Source organism: Wasmannia auropunctata, unplaced genomic scaffold (assembly GCF_000956235.1).
Source record: "Wasmannia auropunctata unplaced genomic scaffold, wasmannia.A_1.0 LD335725.1, whole genome shotgun sequence".
Lineage (NCBI taxonomy): Eukaryota > Metazoa > Arthropoda > Insecta > Hymenoptera > Formicidae > Wasmannia > Wasmannia auropunctata.
The window spans coordinates 23,600-38,522 of NW_012027165.1; the positions used below are offsets into that span (position 1 = coordinate 23,600).

Below are 14,923 nucleotides of genomic sequence, written 5' to 3' on the forward strand. Positions count from 1 at the left end.
AAATGTTAAATAAATATTTTTTCCAAAATAAGTTTAGGAAATGAAAAAAAAACATTTAAAAAATATTGTGTGCTGATTAAGTAACCCTTGGAATTATAAAACAGGCAATAAAAGTCTAACGTGCAGAATTTAGTACGTACAAAATTTTTATTAAAAATATATTAAATGTTGGCTACATTTCCATACAAAATTTTCTTTTGCGTTTCGGCTTTCTTCAGATTTTCTTCAGCAATGAATGATACACTATTATACCCTCAATAATTTTATTTCGTTAATAACCGTTAATATAGGGGAGTGTTGCCGAATGCGTACCACTTAACATATTTTTGGTTATATTTCACATTTGGTACTATTTAGAATGCAAACAAACGTTGGAAATTGTAGCTTGATGTTCAAGGCATCTGATATTACATGTTAAATCTTTTACTAATAGCAAATTAATTTGGTCATGTGGCGGTCTGTTCGTCTCCACATATTAATAGTACCTCCTTCTAAACTATTAAATTTATGAATGAAAATAATTAAAAACACAAGATTGATAAAAGAATCATGAATTAATATATCTACTTTAATTGTAATTTATCAAAAAATATAGCTGTTTTGCTTACACAACTCGATGACGGTTTTTTTCTCTACAGACTTGCTACCGAACAACTTCGATCGTATTAAAATAAACATAATGTTAATTATGTCATGTGATCTAAAGATAAAGATACATTAGTGTTCCTAAATTGTACCGATACGATATAAGAACTCTTATGCTGGTTAGGTTAGGTTAGGTACGATTTAGGAAACTTGACAGAGGTGATAAAAATATTAATATAATTTTTATAATAATTGTAAATATGTATATACAATGAATGTAAAATATGCTATCATAAACTTTCTTTTAGGAAAAATAACGATTTAATTAAAAATTGCATGGTTACATTAGTATCAGCTATATAAATTGATCAAAAATTTACAATTGTATCTGATTTTTTAAAATGTTGATAACATGCACAAAACAAGATGTAACCTGTTCATTTTTTGTTTATCTTACACATTTCTTATATTTACTTCATATTTTTATTACTAAATGTTGTTTCTATTAAGTGGAACTATAAAATATTGAAGAGATACGCTTTATGAGACCGGTACGCATTTGGCAACTCTCCCCATGACGTAAGAAATAAAAAAGTTACAATAAACAATGGTCTTTCTCGATATATTCGACAACAAATAAAGATTCCACTTATGTCAAAAAATTAAAAGAACATTTGCTCTTAAAATATTCTGTATTACAAAGTTTGATACTGTCAAATTTTTTTCGCATTCTTTTTTATCCTTTTTCTTGACTGTTTTCCTGTCTATCACCAGTTGTGCTTCCGTAAACTGGGTTTCTCTTATTGCTGTTCTCCTACTATTTAATTTTTCTACATATTTTTTACACTTTTTTAATTCTTCTACACATTGTTCTAATTCTATGCATGTGCGTCACTATTGAGATTGAGCAGAGATTGAAGAATGCTTATCAAGAATTGGGAAGTCGCTCGGGTCCCAGTAACTATAAAGTTTATGAAGGTTCGATTATAAATGCAATGAGTCGCGGACGCCCGCGTTATATCATTATGATTCTGTCCTCATTGGAACGTGGTATGTTTTTTGATCACAGGTGTTAATTTTCTTGTATGGGACGTCGGCGGGCAAGAAAAGCTACGGCCGCTGTGGAAATCTTATACGAGATGCACCGACGGCATTATTTTCGTCGTTGATTCCTGCGATACTGAGCGGCTCGAGGAGGCAAAAATGGAGCTTACCAGGACGGCGAGGAGTCCGGACAATGCGGGTGTGCCGATTCTAATTCTCGCCAATAAGCAAGATTTGCCTGGTAAAATCGATATACTTATAAATTATATCTCAAAATCACTGAACCGTCTTTTTAATCAGAAAATACTATTCTTGTGTTTTCTAATTATATCTTCCTTTTATTGGCAGTTTCATATTTATTTAACATGTTCCTTTTTCAAACCTTTTTGTAATATGACGCAGCAGACACACTTGTTGTTTTTGTGTGCAAATTTGATTATGTTCGTAGCAGTTGGTTTAAATGAACCATAGCGCGCGCGTTGCGCTTGTCATTTCCGCATCGTCACGAACGTCGTGTTTTTCTCAAATTTTCTAAAGTACTACACACTGCAAAAAAGAAGTTATATAATATAAAAATGTGAAAAAATACATTTTTTTAAAGTATTTTTTGCTATCGACGGAAAAATAATTTGTAACTCACAAGAAGACGTTAAAAGTCTCTAAAAGAAAATCTCGAAGGTAGAAAAAATATGTGAAGATCTGTCATACATGTTGTTATTATTGTGACATTTTGCGTGTAAAGCAGACTGAAATGAGAAATTTTTAAGATATAAATAAATAAATGCGACATATAGCATTATTTTAGTATTTTTAGCCATTAGTCTTTTTTTATGATTGTCAATTGAATGCGCAGGTTTCGCAATTTTAGATACCTCGTTCTACTTTCCACTTGAGTTCTGAATAATTCTTTAATTGTATATTACGGCGGAAAGTGAATACGAATAAAGTTTATGCAACTTGTGTGATATAAAGATTTTATGTGAATTTATTCAGCAAAGCACTGCAATTTTGATCGATATCTCACTTTGGAATGTATAGTTTATTGAATTATGGAATAGTTGAAACGAAATTTAATGAAAATATTTAATGTTTAATTACGGTCTGCTTCATTTTGTTAACGAACTCTCTACCGTACAGGTGCGAAAGAAGTTGGCGAACTGGAAAAGCATTTGGGAGTGTTGGAACTAGCCGGAATGCCGGGCAGCGCTTGTATTCGTGTGCAGCCGGCGTGCGCTATTACGGGCGAAGGACTTCACGAGGGCTTGGACACGCTGTATCAGTTGATCTTGAAACGGCGCAAGCTAGCCAAACTGAATCGAAAACGGGCCAGGTAGGCCAGGGCCTCGGAAGACTGCACATGCGTCTTCTGATATTGTCGATCGCGGACAGCCTCTCCTTTAGCGACGCTTTCCACAACTTCCACTTCGTCCTCTCTTTCTAATTGCGATGAGGACGTAACACGTTGACTCGAAAGAAGTGAACGGTGATCACGAAGGATGCGATCACCTCTCTCTTTCTGACTTTTGCTCTCATTGTCAGCGAAAATACTGTTGGAGTTACTCGGAGATGTGCGCGAGTGTGTATGTGCATGTGTATGTATGCGTGTACATATAAGTATATATATGCCGGTGTAGAGCTGCATATGAACATGAGGAAAGATAGAAACGGAGAAATTTTAACGACTGTTCCTATTGTTGCATATAAAATTTGTTTGCTAAACATTGAGATTATTGATTTTAACGTTATGAAATTTTCGAAATCAATGTTAATTAATATACTATCCATTGGTAATATTTTTGATTTATTGCTTAAATAAAATGTCAGATGAAATATTTTCATGACGCAAAAGATATGAAAAATATACTTGAAGTGTATGTTTGAGACACAAATTCTCTTTTATCATAAGAGAATATTGTGCAATTGTGTTTTTGGCACAATTTGCAAATAAATTTATTTAGATTAAGTTTAAAATAATGCAGTTATATCGCGAGTTTTCTTTCTTGTAAAAGGAAAACTAAATAAAATTTAATTTTATACTGGATTAGATTTATTTTGTATGCAACAATGTAATGATTAAAATGATTATAAATATAAACGTGTGACAATGCTAGTCGACTGTGGAAAATCTATCATTGCGACAAAGAAAAAGACAATGCGAAAGTCGTATAAATGTAAGTAAACAATTGTAAATAAATCGGAAAAGTTGTAATTTTATGCTGGCACCAAATGCAAAGATGCATTAACACGAGCAACGAAGTTGATCAACGTCGGGAAATTTGTGGCAATATAAATCATCATAAATTACTTAGCGAAATTGGATGTTATTGCTGCAAAGATTAATTGTTGCCATATTTTTTAATACAAAGCAACACAGCAACAATATATTTTAATTATACACGCGAGTAGGATGCTGCTCTTATTTCGTAATATACCTTTTGGTAAAATCCTTATCATTTATTGAATATATGGGACATATTGTAGAGAATTTATTGTTAAAGAAGCACGATTGTTATTACAAAATTTTTGATACAGTGCAGTTTTGTTAATTTTATTTCATTCTTTTTCAATTCACAGAATTAATCAAAATATTTGATAAATGAGTGTATGTTTGCAATTAATGGGATTACGTTACTCATCGAAATGTTGCTACATGTTTTTATGAAAAACTTTCGAGTTCCTATTGCCCTGCTATTTATTGATGATTATTTAATGTCAATAAATTATTGCCCCTTTTAATGTTTTATATATGTATTTATATATTTTTTTTAACTAAAACGTTCTCAAAAATCATTGTAATGGCACTAAAACACAATATTATGCTATATTCAATATATATACAAGTACAAAAAGATTCAGCAAGAATTAAAAATTTACTTATTTGCTATTTAATTTGACGTAGAATCGCTGTTGTCTACTAGAGGATATATGTATATGTATACGTATATATTTCGTGTGCGTGCGTGCGTGCGTACGTGCGTGCGCGCGCGCGCGCGTGTGTGTGTGTGTGTGTATGTGTGTGGTGTGTGTATGTGTACATTATCTCTAGTAGAATATTTTATAAAAAAAGTTGCTCGTGTAAAGGAAAAGAGGTACTCGAAGGTAGAGTGTATATCGCAGTCTTCTTATAAGGTTTATAGCGAAAGAATGCGTGAACTGGCGCCTTGTAGCCAAGAGATTACTGTCAAGCATGGTTGTTGTTTTTATATCGACTGTCGTTCCAAATTCTATTGTATACTATACTTGCCCCTTGTTGTGTTTTATTATCTCTGAATATTTTATCTCGTGCTTCAATCGATCGTTAAATTGCCTATTTATGTATACATATTATTAATAGCGCTAGCTAAGTAATCGACGATGCGTAGCGCGTTAGACTGATACGATCCTTTCGGATATATACACGCACGAGGAATTTTCAAATAAATGTGCTGATTCCGTTACGTTTTCAATGATGGTACATTCATTTTCTCTCCTCCGCCTCTTTCTCTTCCCCTCCTCTCCCCTATTCCTGCATTTGTTCTCGACTCGGAGATACATCATTGATTGTTGTCTCGATCTCAATGTCATCGCGTTTGCTTTGGAATGTCAAGTCGAAATCTTTCGGAAACTTGGAAAGATATGTGATGAAATCATCGCGTTTGCAGTAATCGGTGAAGAAGGTGAGATATTGGACTTCCTCGTCCGCCGGCTTCGGCAAACGTGATGGTAGTCTCATCTTGGCCGTGATAGGTACTGAACGCCGAATTAGTGGCCGTTTCTTCTTTGTAGGTGGTTCCATGATGCGTTTCAGCGCGTCCAGTAGTCGATGCATTAACTCGAACTAGTAATAATACAAGTTACGGTTGAAACATTGTTTGCAGCAAATAATTATGAAACAATCGGTGTAACGTAGTCATTACTTAAGATATTAAATTTAAGGATAAAAGTTTAATTGTTTACGATATTAAATTTAAGATTAAAAATCTAAAGATTTCATTATTTAAGATATTGAGTTTAACAATAAAAACTGAAGACGGAAAGGCTTAAACTAAATTAAATATAAGTTCACTCATTCACGAGTAAAATATAGATGTTTAAATATAAATTATTTACCTTTCTTGCGGCGTCCTCCGCTTCCTTTATAATCTTCATCTCTTGACGAAATCCTTCCCGCTCGCAAGCACGAACGATTTCGCGCGGCAGATTATCTAGTTGGAGATTAAGCTCTTCGTGGATTTTTTCGATCCACTTCATCATCGAAAAACTATCAAGATTCGCATCGTTTGGACCTACGCAGCTCTCGTACGTATCCTCTATGAAAACGCGAAGATAGAGCACCTCTTCAGAGCAAATTAGACGTCGGAAGACATCTCGGAGAAGGTAATTAGCATATTCCTCGAGGTTATCCGCTCTCTTTTCTGCTTTGGCGATAGAATTCTATCGAATACTTCGATTCATAAGACTAATCATTAATGTCAGAGATGCAGTAATTCTTGAAAATATATATAGAATTTAAAAAAAAAACGTATTTCATTAGAAATTCATTTGAGATATTTGGTATACAGGATATACAGGATATTTCTAAAAAGTGGTGACAAACATAAAAGGATGATAGATCCGGTTAAACTGAATAACTTTTTTTGTTAAGTACTTCGTGTCGTGGCATCTTTTTAAAACGCTAGACATCTATTTTCATTAAACATATTATCGATAGCTGTATGATGGTAATGAAGTTAGAGGCATTGTGAAAATTTATTCAATTAAGAAATTAAATCAGTCATATTAAAGTAGAGGCCGTATGCGAGTCAACACGGATGATGGTGTGTAATAATTTCTTTACAATTTTCAATCACGTGAACTGCGCGCCGCATATTCGTCGGTCTTGAAACACAGTTCATTACATGAGGCCGGAATAACTTGTAACAAATTAAATCGATTAACGATTCAATCTTTTTGATGCTATACGCTATAAGAATCCCCTTTTCTCTGAATCTATAAAGAATTTTATTGCGAAAAAAATCACTTCAGCTCTCAACCAGGAATCGAATCCGGAGCTCCACGTTTGCTGGATGGGCGTTCTATCTTTAGACCACTAAGGTATGTGATTTTCTTCGCAATAACCGACATGTGTAGGCAATTTATCGCGTCTTTTCTTTAAATTGTTTACACATATCGGTTATTGCGAAGAAAATCGTCACATACCTCGGTCGTCTAAAGGTAGGATGCCCGTCCGGCAAACGTGGAGATTCGGGTTCGATTCTTGGCTGAGAGCTGAGGTGATTTTTTTCACAATAAAATTCTTTACAGATTCGGGGGTAAGGGGATTCTTATAGATGCGTATAGCATCAAAGAGATTGAATCGTTAATTGATTTAATTTGTTACAAGTTTATTCCGGCCTCATGTAATGAACTGTGTTTCAAGACCGACGAATATGCGCGCAATTTGCGTGTGGTTGGATATTGTAAAAAAATTATTACACACCACCGTCCGTGTTGGCTCGCATACGGCTTCTACTTTAATATGTTTGATATATTCTAGTGAGCCTGTTTATCTAAATTATTTAAAAAATTAAACAAAATCCGAAAACAATTTTTTCATTATGAAACTTTTCAGTCTTTTATGAATTTGCCGCCACTTTCTGGAAACTCTGTATATAAAAATTTAATGTAGGAACGTATAGTATAATTACTGAATCTCTTGTTACGTTTTTATTATTTTACTGAAAGAATTACAAATGAGAATACTGGTTCAACATAGATCGAAAAATCGATTTATGGCCTAGTGAAAAATATTCTCATAATCTTTCATAACATTTTTAAGCATTTTTAAGCATTTTTCATATTTAAATTTATGAAGATTTCTGAAAAATAAACTTCAGATTTTATAAGTTTCTTTTCAGAAATTATAGAAATATCAAAATAGAAATTATAAAAAAATTATAAAATATTTTCAGAATTTTTACTTCTAAAAAAGATGATTTTCTAAGAAAATAGACTTTCTCAGCATACTTGAAAAGTGTTCCAATTCGTATAAAAATTCGACATAAGAAATTTTCTAAAAAATTATAAAATTATACAGGTATTCTGAAAAATGCTGAAATATTATGTACAGAGTTCTAAGAAAAATTTTCATCAAGATGGATAAAAAAAGGAAGCATTCTATATAAGGAAACGAGCAACTTGTATTACTAAAAATAGAAATTATTTTTATTTTGACGGTTTATTATTTAGTCTATGTTGATTAAGCATTCTTTTATTCCTCTTATATTGAATATTATGTCACTAAAATGTTAGACCCTTTTTTAAAATATTCAAAATGCATTAGCATGCCGAATTCATAAATTACTTGAACATTAATCAAACTTGAACTTGAATAAGGTACGCACTTCCAAGTCATTGATCGTTGAAGTGATTTCGCTAATTTCTCGTTTGATCTGCGCTTCAGTCACAGTGATAGTCGTGGCCATGTCAGCCATCGGTGCGGCGAGCGATTCGAGATGTATGAGTGCATTTAGATTTTGAGTCTCCATCGCACGAAAGAAGCGGATCAAATCGAATGGATCCTCGAAGTACAATTCGGACGGGCCGGCTTCAGTGATATCCTCTTCGAATAGTTCTAACACGAAATGATTTATTAAGAGAAGAAGTTTTGAAAAGTATTTAGCGTCAAATGTTCTGTCTTGACATTACCTATCAAGGCCTCTAAGGATGCGCTCTCATCTAGTGTTTTGTATCTGCTAAACAGATCCCCTGATGGAGTTTCTTCGAAGCCAACGCTCCTTCCTGACTCGGGCTGTTGGAACAACTCGTACTTGACCCTCCAAGTGACAGGTGATACCCGAAAAAGGAATATTTGACACATTTTCACCAGTCTCCAATTTTCCTCCCAGACGTAAACGTCCAGCCTGCTCTGACCGAATTGTTTCGCGAGCTCATTTCTCCGGACGCTAATCTCTTCCGTCAATTTCGCTTCCTGTTCCGCTTTCTCCAGCATACGCATACTTTTCTCGTGATCTTTCGATAGGAATTCCTCGAAGCCGCTTACGTATCGCCGACAACGATACTTTTGCAGAACACAAGTTAATATTTTTATATAACATTTTTTTGCAGAACACAAGTTAATATTTTGATATATAAATTCGTCCATTTTACCGTAAAATGAACGAATTTATATATCAAAATATATTCACTCGAGGGATCAGTAATCTCATGCTGAATAAGGCAGCTTTTGCACCTACACGAAATTTTAGTCAAGCTGACTAAAACATTATTTCCGTTGCTATTGATGATACAAGAAAATGTATAAAAGAGAAATTATTATTTTAGAGAATTTTAAAGTTATTATATACAAGGAACATCAATACATCAAATTTGATTAATTAACTTGTGTTTGGAAATGGATTCGAATTCTATATAAATCTGTAGAAGGAGAAGAGAAAGATAAAGTTTATCATTTTGTCAAACGATCAGAAATTAAAAACATTGTACTATTAATGACGCGCTTGTTTTAGAAATTGGCATTTTTTTCAAATAATTTATGCGATACTTTCTTTTGCTATCATTACAAGGTTTCAAGAAAAATCTCTTTCTCTATGTTCGTTATTAAAATTATGAAAAGTAATAAAATGATATGCAATATCTAATCTATATGTTTTTAAAATTATTTTATATCTTATTATGTATTAATTAGGTATATATTATAAAATATATGGAATAGTTATACATGCAATCTATAGCTTTCTCCAATAGTAAGTATATAATAATATAAAATATAAATAAATTTACATATACATTAACTGATGTATACTGAATGTCCTATTTTAACTTTCGCAATATTTCGGTTAAAAATATAACACAGTGTAAGATTAATACTGTGTGTGTGTGTGTGTGTGTACATATACATACGCGTACGTATAGTTATATTATGGTATAAGAGAAAAAAGTAAATTATAAGTAATATAAATATAGTATATCAAATAACTTTAGTCATAATTGGAGACATATAAAGCAAAAAAAATTTCGTAAATTGTCAATTGCCACATAGTGTTAAAGAATTACGTTGTATATTATAACAAACAAAAAAATAGGTAATTTTCAACACCATATGAAATTTTTATTTAAAGAGATAGATAAATCGAGTTTGTTGAAAAATATATTTTTTAAAATAAAATTAAGATTAAAATTATAACAAAAATACAGAAAGAAATAATGAACAATAATAATGTTTTAAATAATTATCGTAATTAGTGCGCGTCTATATAGCCAAGATTTTAGTTTCTGTAAATTATTTAACATAAAAAGTAAGCATTTTTTTATTTTACACTTGTCATTTTTAGTTCATAGAAAGAATTTTCAAAAATTTTATTTTTTATTAAACTAGACATATCTATTAAATAATGAAAATTGCGTATTCTCAAAAAATTTATGCTTTTCTTTGTTATAACTTAAAGAAAAATTTCTGTCAGCCAATGCAAAATATTATCAAAAGTCTCACTTTAAAGTAATCAGATAAATCGTGCTCGAGTTATCGTGGCCACCGTTTTCAAAAATAATAGTTTCAGAAAAGTACGTTTACAGTCTTGAAATGTAAATTTTGCAATTTTTAATAATTTACTTACAACTATTACTTTATATTAGCTCCATTTTTACGGCTTTAAATTAATGGCAAAAATCTTTTTTCGTTTTCTTTTTTTAAATTTGATAACCCTGTTTAATAAAATCTGCGGAAGTAATAAAATTCATTTTAATAAATATATGTACATAATTAATCTTCAAATCGCTGAAAAGTATACTTTAACAAAAAGAATAATTGTAATGTGTATATTTTTTTACCCAAACAATATAATTTTTTTATATATTTTTTGTGTCATCGATAACAATGAAGAAAAGACTTCAGATAATTACGTTAATTAAGTAAAACATCTTGTTCGGCACGTAGTTTAAATAGCTAAAAAAATGAAATTTTTAAATTTAGAATATAAAAATATTATTAAGTATCAAGATCCAGCATCGACCGACATTAAAGGCGAATTTATTTATATGTTAAAATTCTTCATATTTTACAAGAAATTTTCAATAAATTCCTATATATATTACTATTAAAACCCAAAATCCATTAAAACTCGATTTTATTATTTAAAATTAGTTGCATGGAAACTCACATCTATCCCTATTTACGGGGCGAAACGAGATCAATAATAATAATGTTTCACATAAGTTTTCGATTTTTCACGCGCAGCTATAGGTCCAATTCAGCTAGCCCCCCCTTTCCCTCCCCCTGTTTACGGAGTGAAACGAGGTTTATAATTGTACTATTCTACGTGAGTTTTCGATTTTTCATGCAAAACTGTTAAAACTTTTAACTAGTGAAATTGGATTTTAACGGATTATGGGTTTTGACGGTAATAAATGTCACATTTTTGTATAAATATCATTGTTCTATAAATATTTCTGGTAAAAATATTAATTTAATTAGAGTTAAAATTTATACCTGAATTTGTCGTAATCGACGTAGTTCTTGCTCAAACTGTTGATCAATGCGAATACAATCATCTTTTTCTTGCCCAATAAGGAGTTTTGTTTTTAATATCTCTCGTACATCTTGAACATATTGTTCCAATGAAAACTTTTCTTTTACAGATCTGCCGGATAATTCTGTAAAATACTGTGGATCCACATCCGTCATAGCAATCACTTTATCCACAGCTTTGTGTTTTTTTGCTTTCTCCGCTTCTATCTCAACGTCCACCTGTACTTATATTAAGTTGTTAAGGAATCATAACAATGCGTATTATATATGTATTCACTGAAATATTCTCTTTTTTATTTTGCTATAGCGGTTGTAAAACTTAAGGATAAAAAGACGATCCTTGAAAAATTTTCTTAGAATTTTTTTTACATAATTTTTCAAAATTTCTAATAAATTTTATAATTTTTAAAAAATTTTTTCCGATTTTTTTATATAAATCAGAACACTTTTCAGAAATGCTAAGAAAGTTGAAGTCTTTTTAGAATTTATATTTGTGATTTCTAAAATATTTAAAAATTTCTTATTCTATAATTTTCGAAGAAAATTGATAAATTTTAAAGAGGTTTATTAAGATATTTTTTAGAAAAGTCTTTATAAATATTAAATATAAAAAATTTTTTAAAATGTTCAGATATGATCAGGATTTTTTTTATCCAGGTTTACACATTAATGGTTAAATACTTTGAGCATTTAATAAATTAAATTATATAATGTTATTTTGCAGCACAAATGATACTCATCAGAGTAACAGATAAGAATTAACATAACTTACGTGTAATCTTTGCAAAATTTTGTGGGATTGCGGAATTTTATGTCGATCCTTGTAGACTCTTTTGCCGCGTTCGGATATCGCTTTCTTCTTCTTCGCCTTCCACCATTGGAGATAGGCCAATGTTTGGGAACAGGAAGGAAAAGCAAAGGGTGATTGCTGTTCATTCTTTACATTTTCTACTTCATTCAGGAATTGACCCTGACCGCTGGTCGAGTAATGTTGTGTTCTAGCAAGTTTTAAAGGTTTTCGTTTAATAACAAATTGAATCTTTTACGTTCTGCTCTAAAGCACATATACATGCTCGTTTTATTTCAAACCGAAAAGGCATGAGAGTGAAAAACGTAACTAATGTTTATTTCTATCAATATATATTAATTTTAATAAAAGTTTAATTTATTCTTTTTAGCTTTATTTAATTCTTAGAATTAGGAAAAGATAAAAAGTAAGTTAAACCCTGAGATTAAAGTTAATCTATATTGATATAGAAATGGGCATAACAGGATAAAATTCGATTCTCACGGTTAACCTTGGAAAATTCCGATAAACGTTATTGTTAATGGCCGATTCATTCCGAGGTGTTACATCTGATTTCTTGTGTGTCATTGATAGCTGATTTCTTCGGTCAACCCCATGCAGTTTGGAGCTCATCTTCTGTGTTTTCTTTCTCATTAAGTAAAATCGAAAGGCACTTCCAAAAGTCACAGTAACTACGTGAGATCCACCGAGAAATCTAATTTGTTTGACATGCGCATTGCGCTCTTCTTGTTGTCGAGCTGTGTTCAATGAGCTCTGTATACATAGGTATAAAAAAAGAATCTCATAAAAATAAAAACAATTTAAAAAAATAAAGCTTAAGTGATACGTATTTTAATTTAGAGTATTAATTACTTATACAATAAAAATGGTAGGGCACAGCGGGGTAATTTGAACAGTGCAGTGGGGAAATTTAGATAATAGTAATTGCATTTGCAAGAATTTCAGAAAAATAAGAGATGCTTTGTTTCATATTTGTGATTAGCAACAAAGAGGATATTTTGGTCTACATATTTATATAATTGTTAAAGAATATCTATTAATCTATAGTCCTATACTAATCCAAAAAATTAAACGATCACCTGTTCTATATTCTCTCAAAATAGGCAAATTTCAAGATAGAGCAACTTCGTCAAAAATGAATGTAACTAGATTTTTAAAAAAGCATTTTACAGCTTGAAATCTCCACTTTTCAAGTTGGTATTTTAGAAAACGATTAACTGACTTTCTTCGGAGTTGCATTGATACAAATGGAGATGTGACAAATCGCAAAATTTTTTCCTAACTTTGCAAAGTTCCATGGCCCGAAATAAAAATTGCACGCTTAAACGCGGTGTTCAGTTTTTGAAAGAATGAATCTTTCTCTTTAATTTGCTTTTTTGTTGAGAAAAAAAGGTCATTTTTGCTTCAACGTTGAATAACTCGGTGAAAAAAAATCGTACGGCGCTCAACAAAAAAGCAAATTAAAGAGAAAGATTCATTCTTTCAAAAACTGTACACCGCGTTTGTGTGCAATTTTTATTTCGGGCTATAGAACTTTGCAAAGTTAGGAAAAAATTTTGCGATTTGTCACATCTCCATTTGTATCAATACAATTCCAAAGAAAGTCAATTAATCGTTTTCTAAAATATCAACTTGAAAAGTGGAAATTTCAAGCTGTAAAATGGTTTTTTAAAAATCTCATTACGATTATTTTTGACGAAGTTGCTCTATCTTGAAATTCTTGAAATTTGCCTATTTTTAGAGGATAGAACAGGTGATCCTTTAATTATCAATGCAATTCCAAAGAAAGTCAGTTAATCGTTTTCTAAAATATCAACTTGAAAAGTAGAGATTTCAAGCTGTAAAATGCTTTTTTAAAAATCTCGTTACGATCATTTTTGACGAAGTTGCTCTATTTTGAAATTTACCTATTTTTAGAGGATAGAGTAGGTGATCCTTTAATTTTTTGGACCAGTGTATATATATATTTTTTTCTATTAAGACATTTTACAGAATATGCGGACATACAGAATATATATATATTTTTACGGATTTGTTATCATAATAATTGTTTTTTTAATATAAAAATAGTATGATATTAGAAATAATTACAGATTTGGGAATGGGTTTACTTCTTTCTGGGTATTGTGTATTCAGAATGTCTGTTAAAAATAATGCGAATTTACTAGACGGAGGAAAAGTTAAGATTGCTACAACAAAATAATGTTATTTTTCACCCATCTAAAATGGTTATACTCTGGAAGTGACTTATATGTTTGCCCCGTGAGAATAGCTGCTATATATGGATGTTACAACTGTAATGATCGTTTTTAGGAATTGTTATTTAACCATAGTTATAAAAATGTTATCCTGTCTTAAACTAATGGCACTTATAATCTTTATCTGTATGGAAAACATATATTATAAAATTATCTTGGTATTACTAAGGCTTCTGTAAGAATTTGAAAATGTATATGTTGGATATTGATAAAATTCAATTTAGAACAGTGCACTTCTCAGCTGATTATAGTTGATATTCATTGTCTTTTTTGCTACTTATTTTTTTAACAGTGAGCCATTTAAGACAAAATCGTATACCTTAGATTGTTCGGTGACTCGTTGCTAAAGTGATTAGTAGCAAAAGAAAGAAATAGACATTAACTATCAAAGTTGGAAAAGTGTACTTTGTTCTAGCACTGATATAAAAAGAGGAAGTAAAAAGGGAACAAAAAGAGAATAATCACAAAATGAAGAAATTTTTCCTGTTAATATAAATAGATGTATGAATATACATATGTATATACGATACATTAACCCATTAGGGTCCAAACGGACACATTTTTTTAAATAATTTTCAACGGCTTAACTTTTTAGTTTAATGATCTTAAACAATTCAAGCAACATCATTTCTGACGTAAAATTTCTTGCTCTTTCAGAATCTGTCATCAGAATTTGTCAAAAATAAAGTCCAGAAAAGTTATAGTCGATTTTTTGAAAAAAAA

The 14,923-nt window shown here is 31.0% G+C and overlaps 2 protein-coding genes across 2 annotated transcripts in view; one reads left to right on the plus strand and one right to left on the minus strand.

Annotated features, from left to right (window-relative positions):
- The window catches only part of LOC105456299 (ADP-ribosylation factor-like protein 4C), a 13,759-nt gene extending 9,604 nt beyond the window's left edge, over positions 1-4,155 (plus strand). The window contains exons 3-4 of the mRNA XM_011700244.1: positions 1,655-1,870; positions 2,767-4,155. Of these exons, the coding sequence (XP_011698546.1) occupies positions 1,655-1,870; positions 2,767-2,963 (413 nt within the window). The 3' untranslated portion in view covers positions 2,964-4,155. The remainder of the gene's footprint in view (positions 1-1,654; positions 1,871-2,766) is intronic.
- Positions 4,156-4,869: 714 nt separating this feature from the next.
- LOC105456300 (coiled-coil domain-containing protein 37-like) lies at positions 4,870-12,669 on the minus strand. Its single transcript, XM_011700246.1, has 7 exons — positions 12,433-12,669; positions 11,907-12,132; positions 11,096-11,353; positions 8,296-8,668; positions 7,992-8,221; positions 5,719-6,042; positions 4,870-5,446 (listed from the first exon to the last, which is right to left on the minus strand). The coding sequence occupies exons 1-7, from the start codon at positions 12,573-12,575 to the stop codon at positions 5,129-5,131; spliced, it is 1,872 nt and encodes a 623-aa protein (XP_011698548.1). The 5' UTR covers positions 12,576-12,669; the 3' UTR covers positions 4,870-5,128.
- Positions 12,670-14,923: the final 2,254 nt, after the last annotated feature.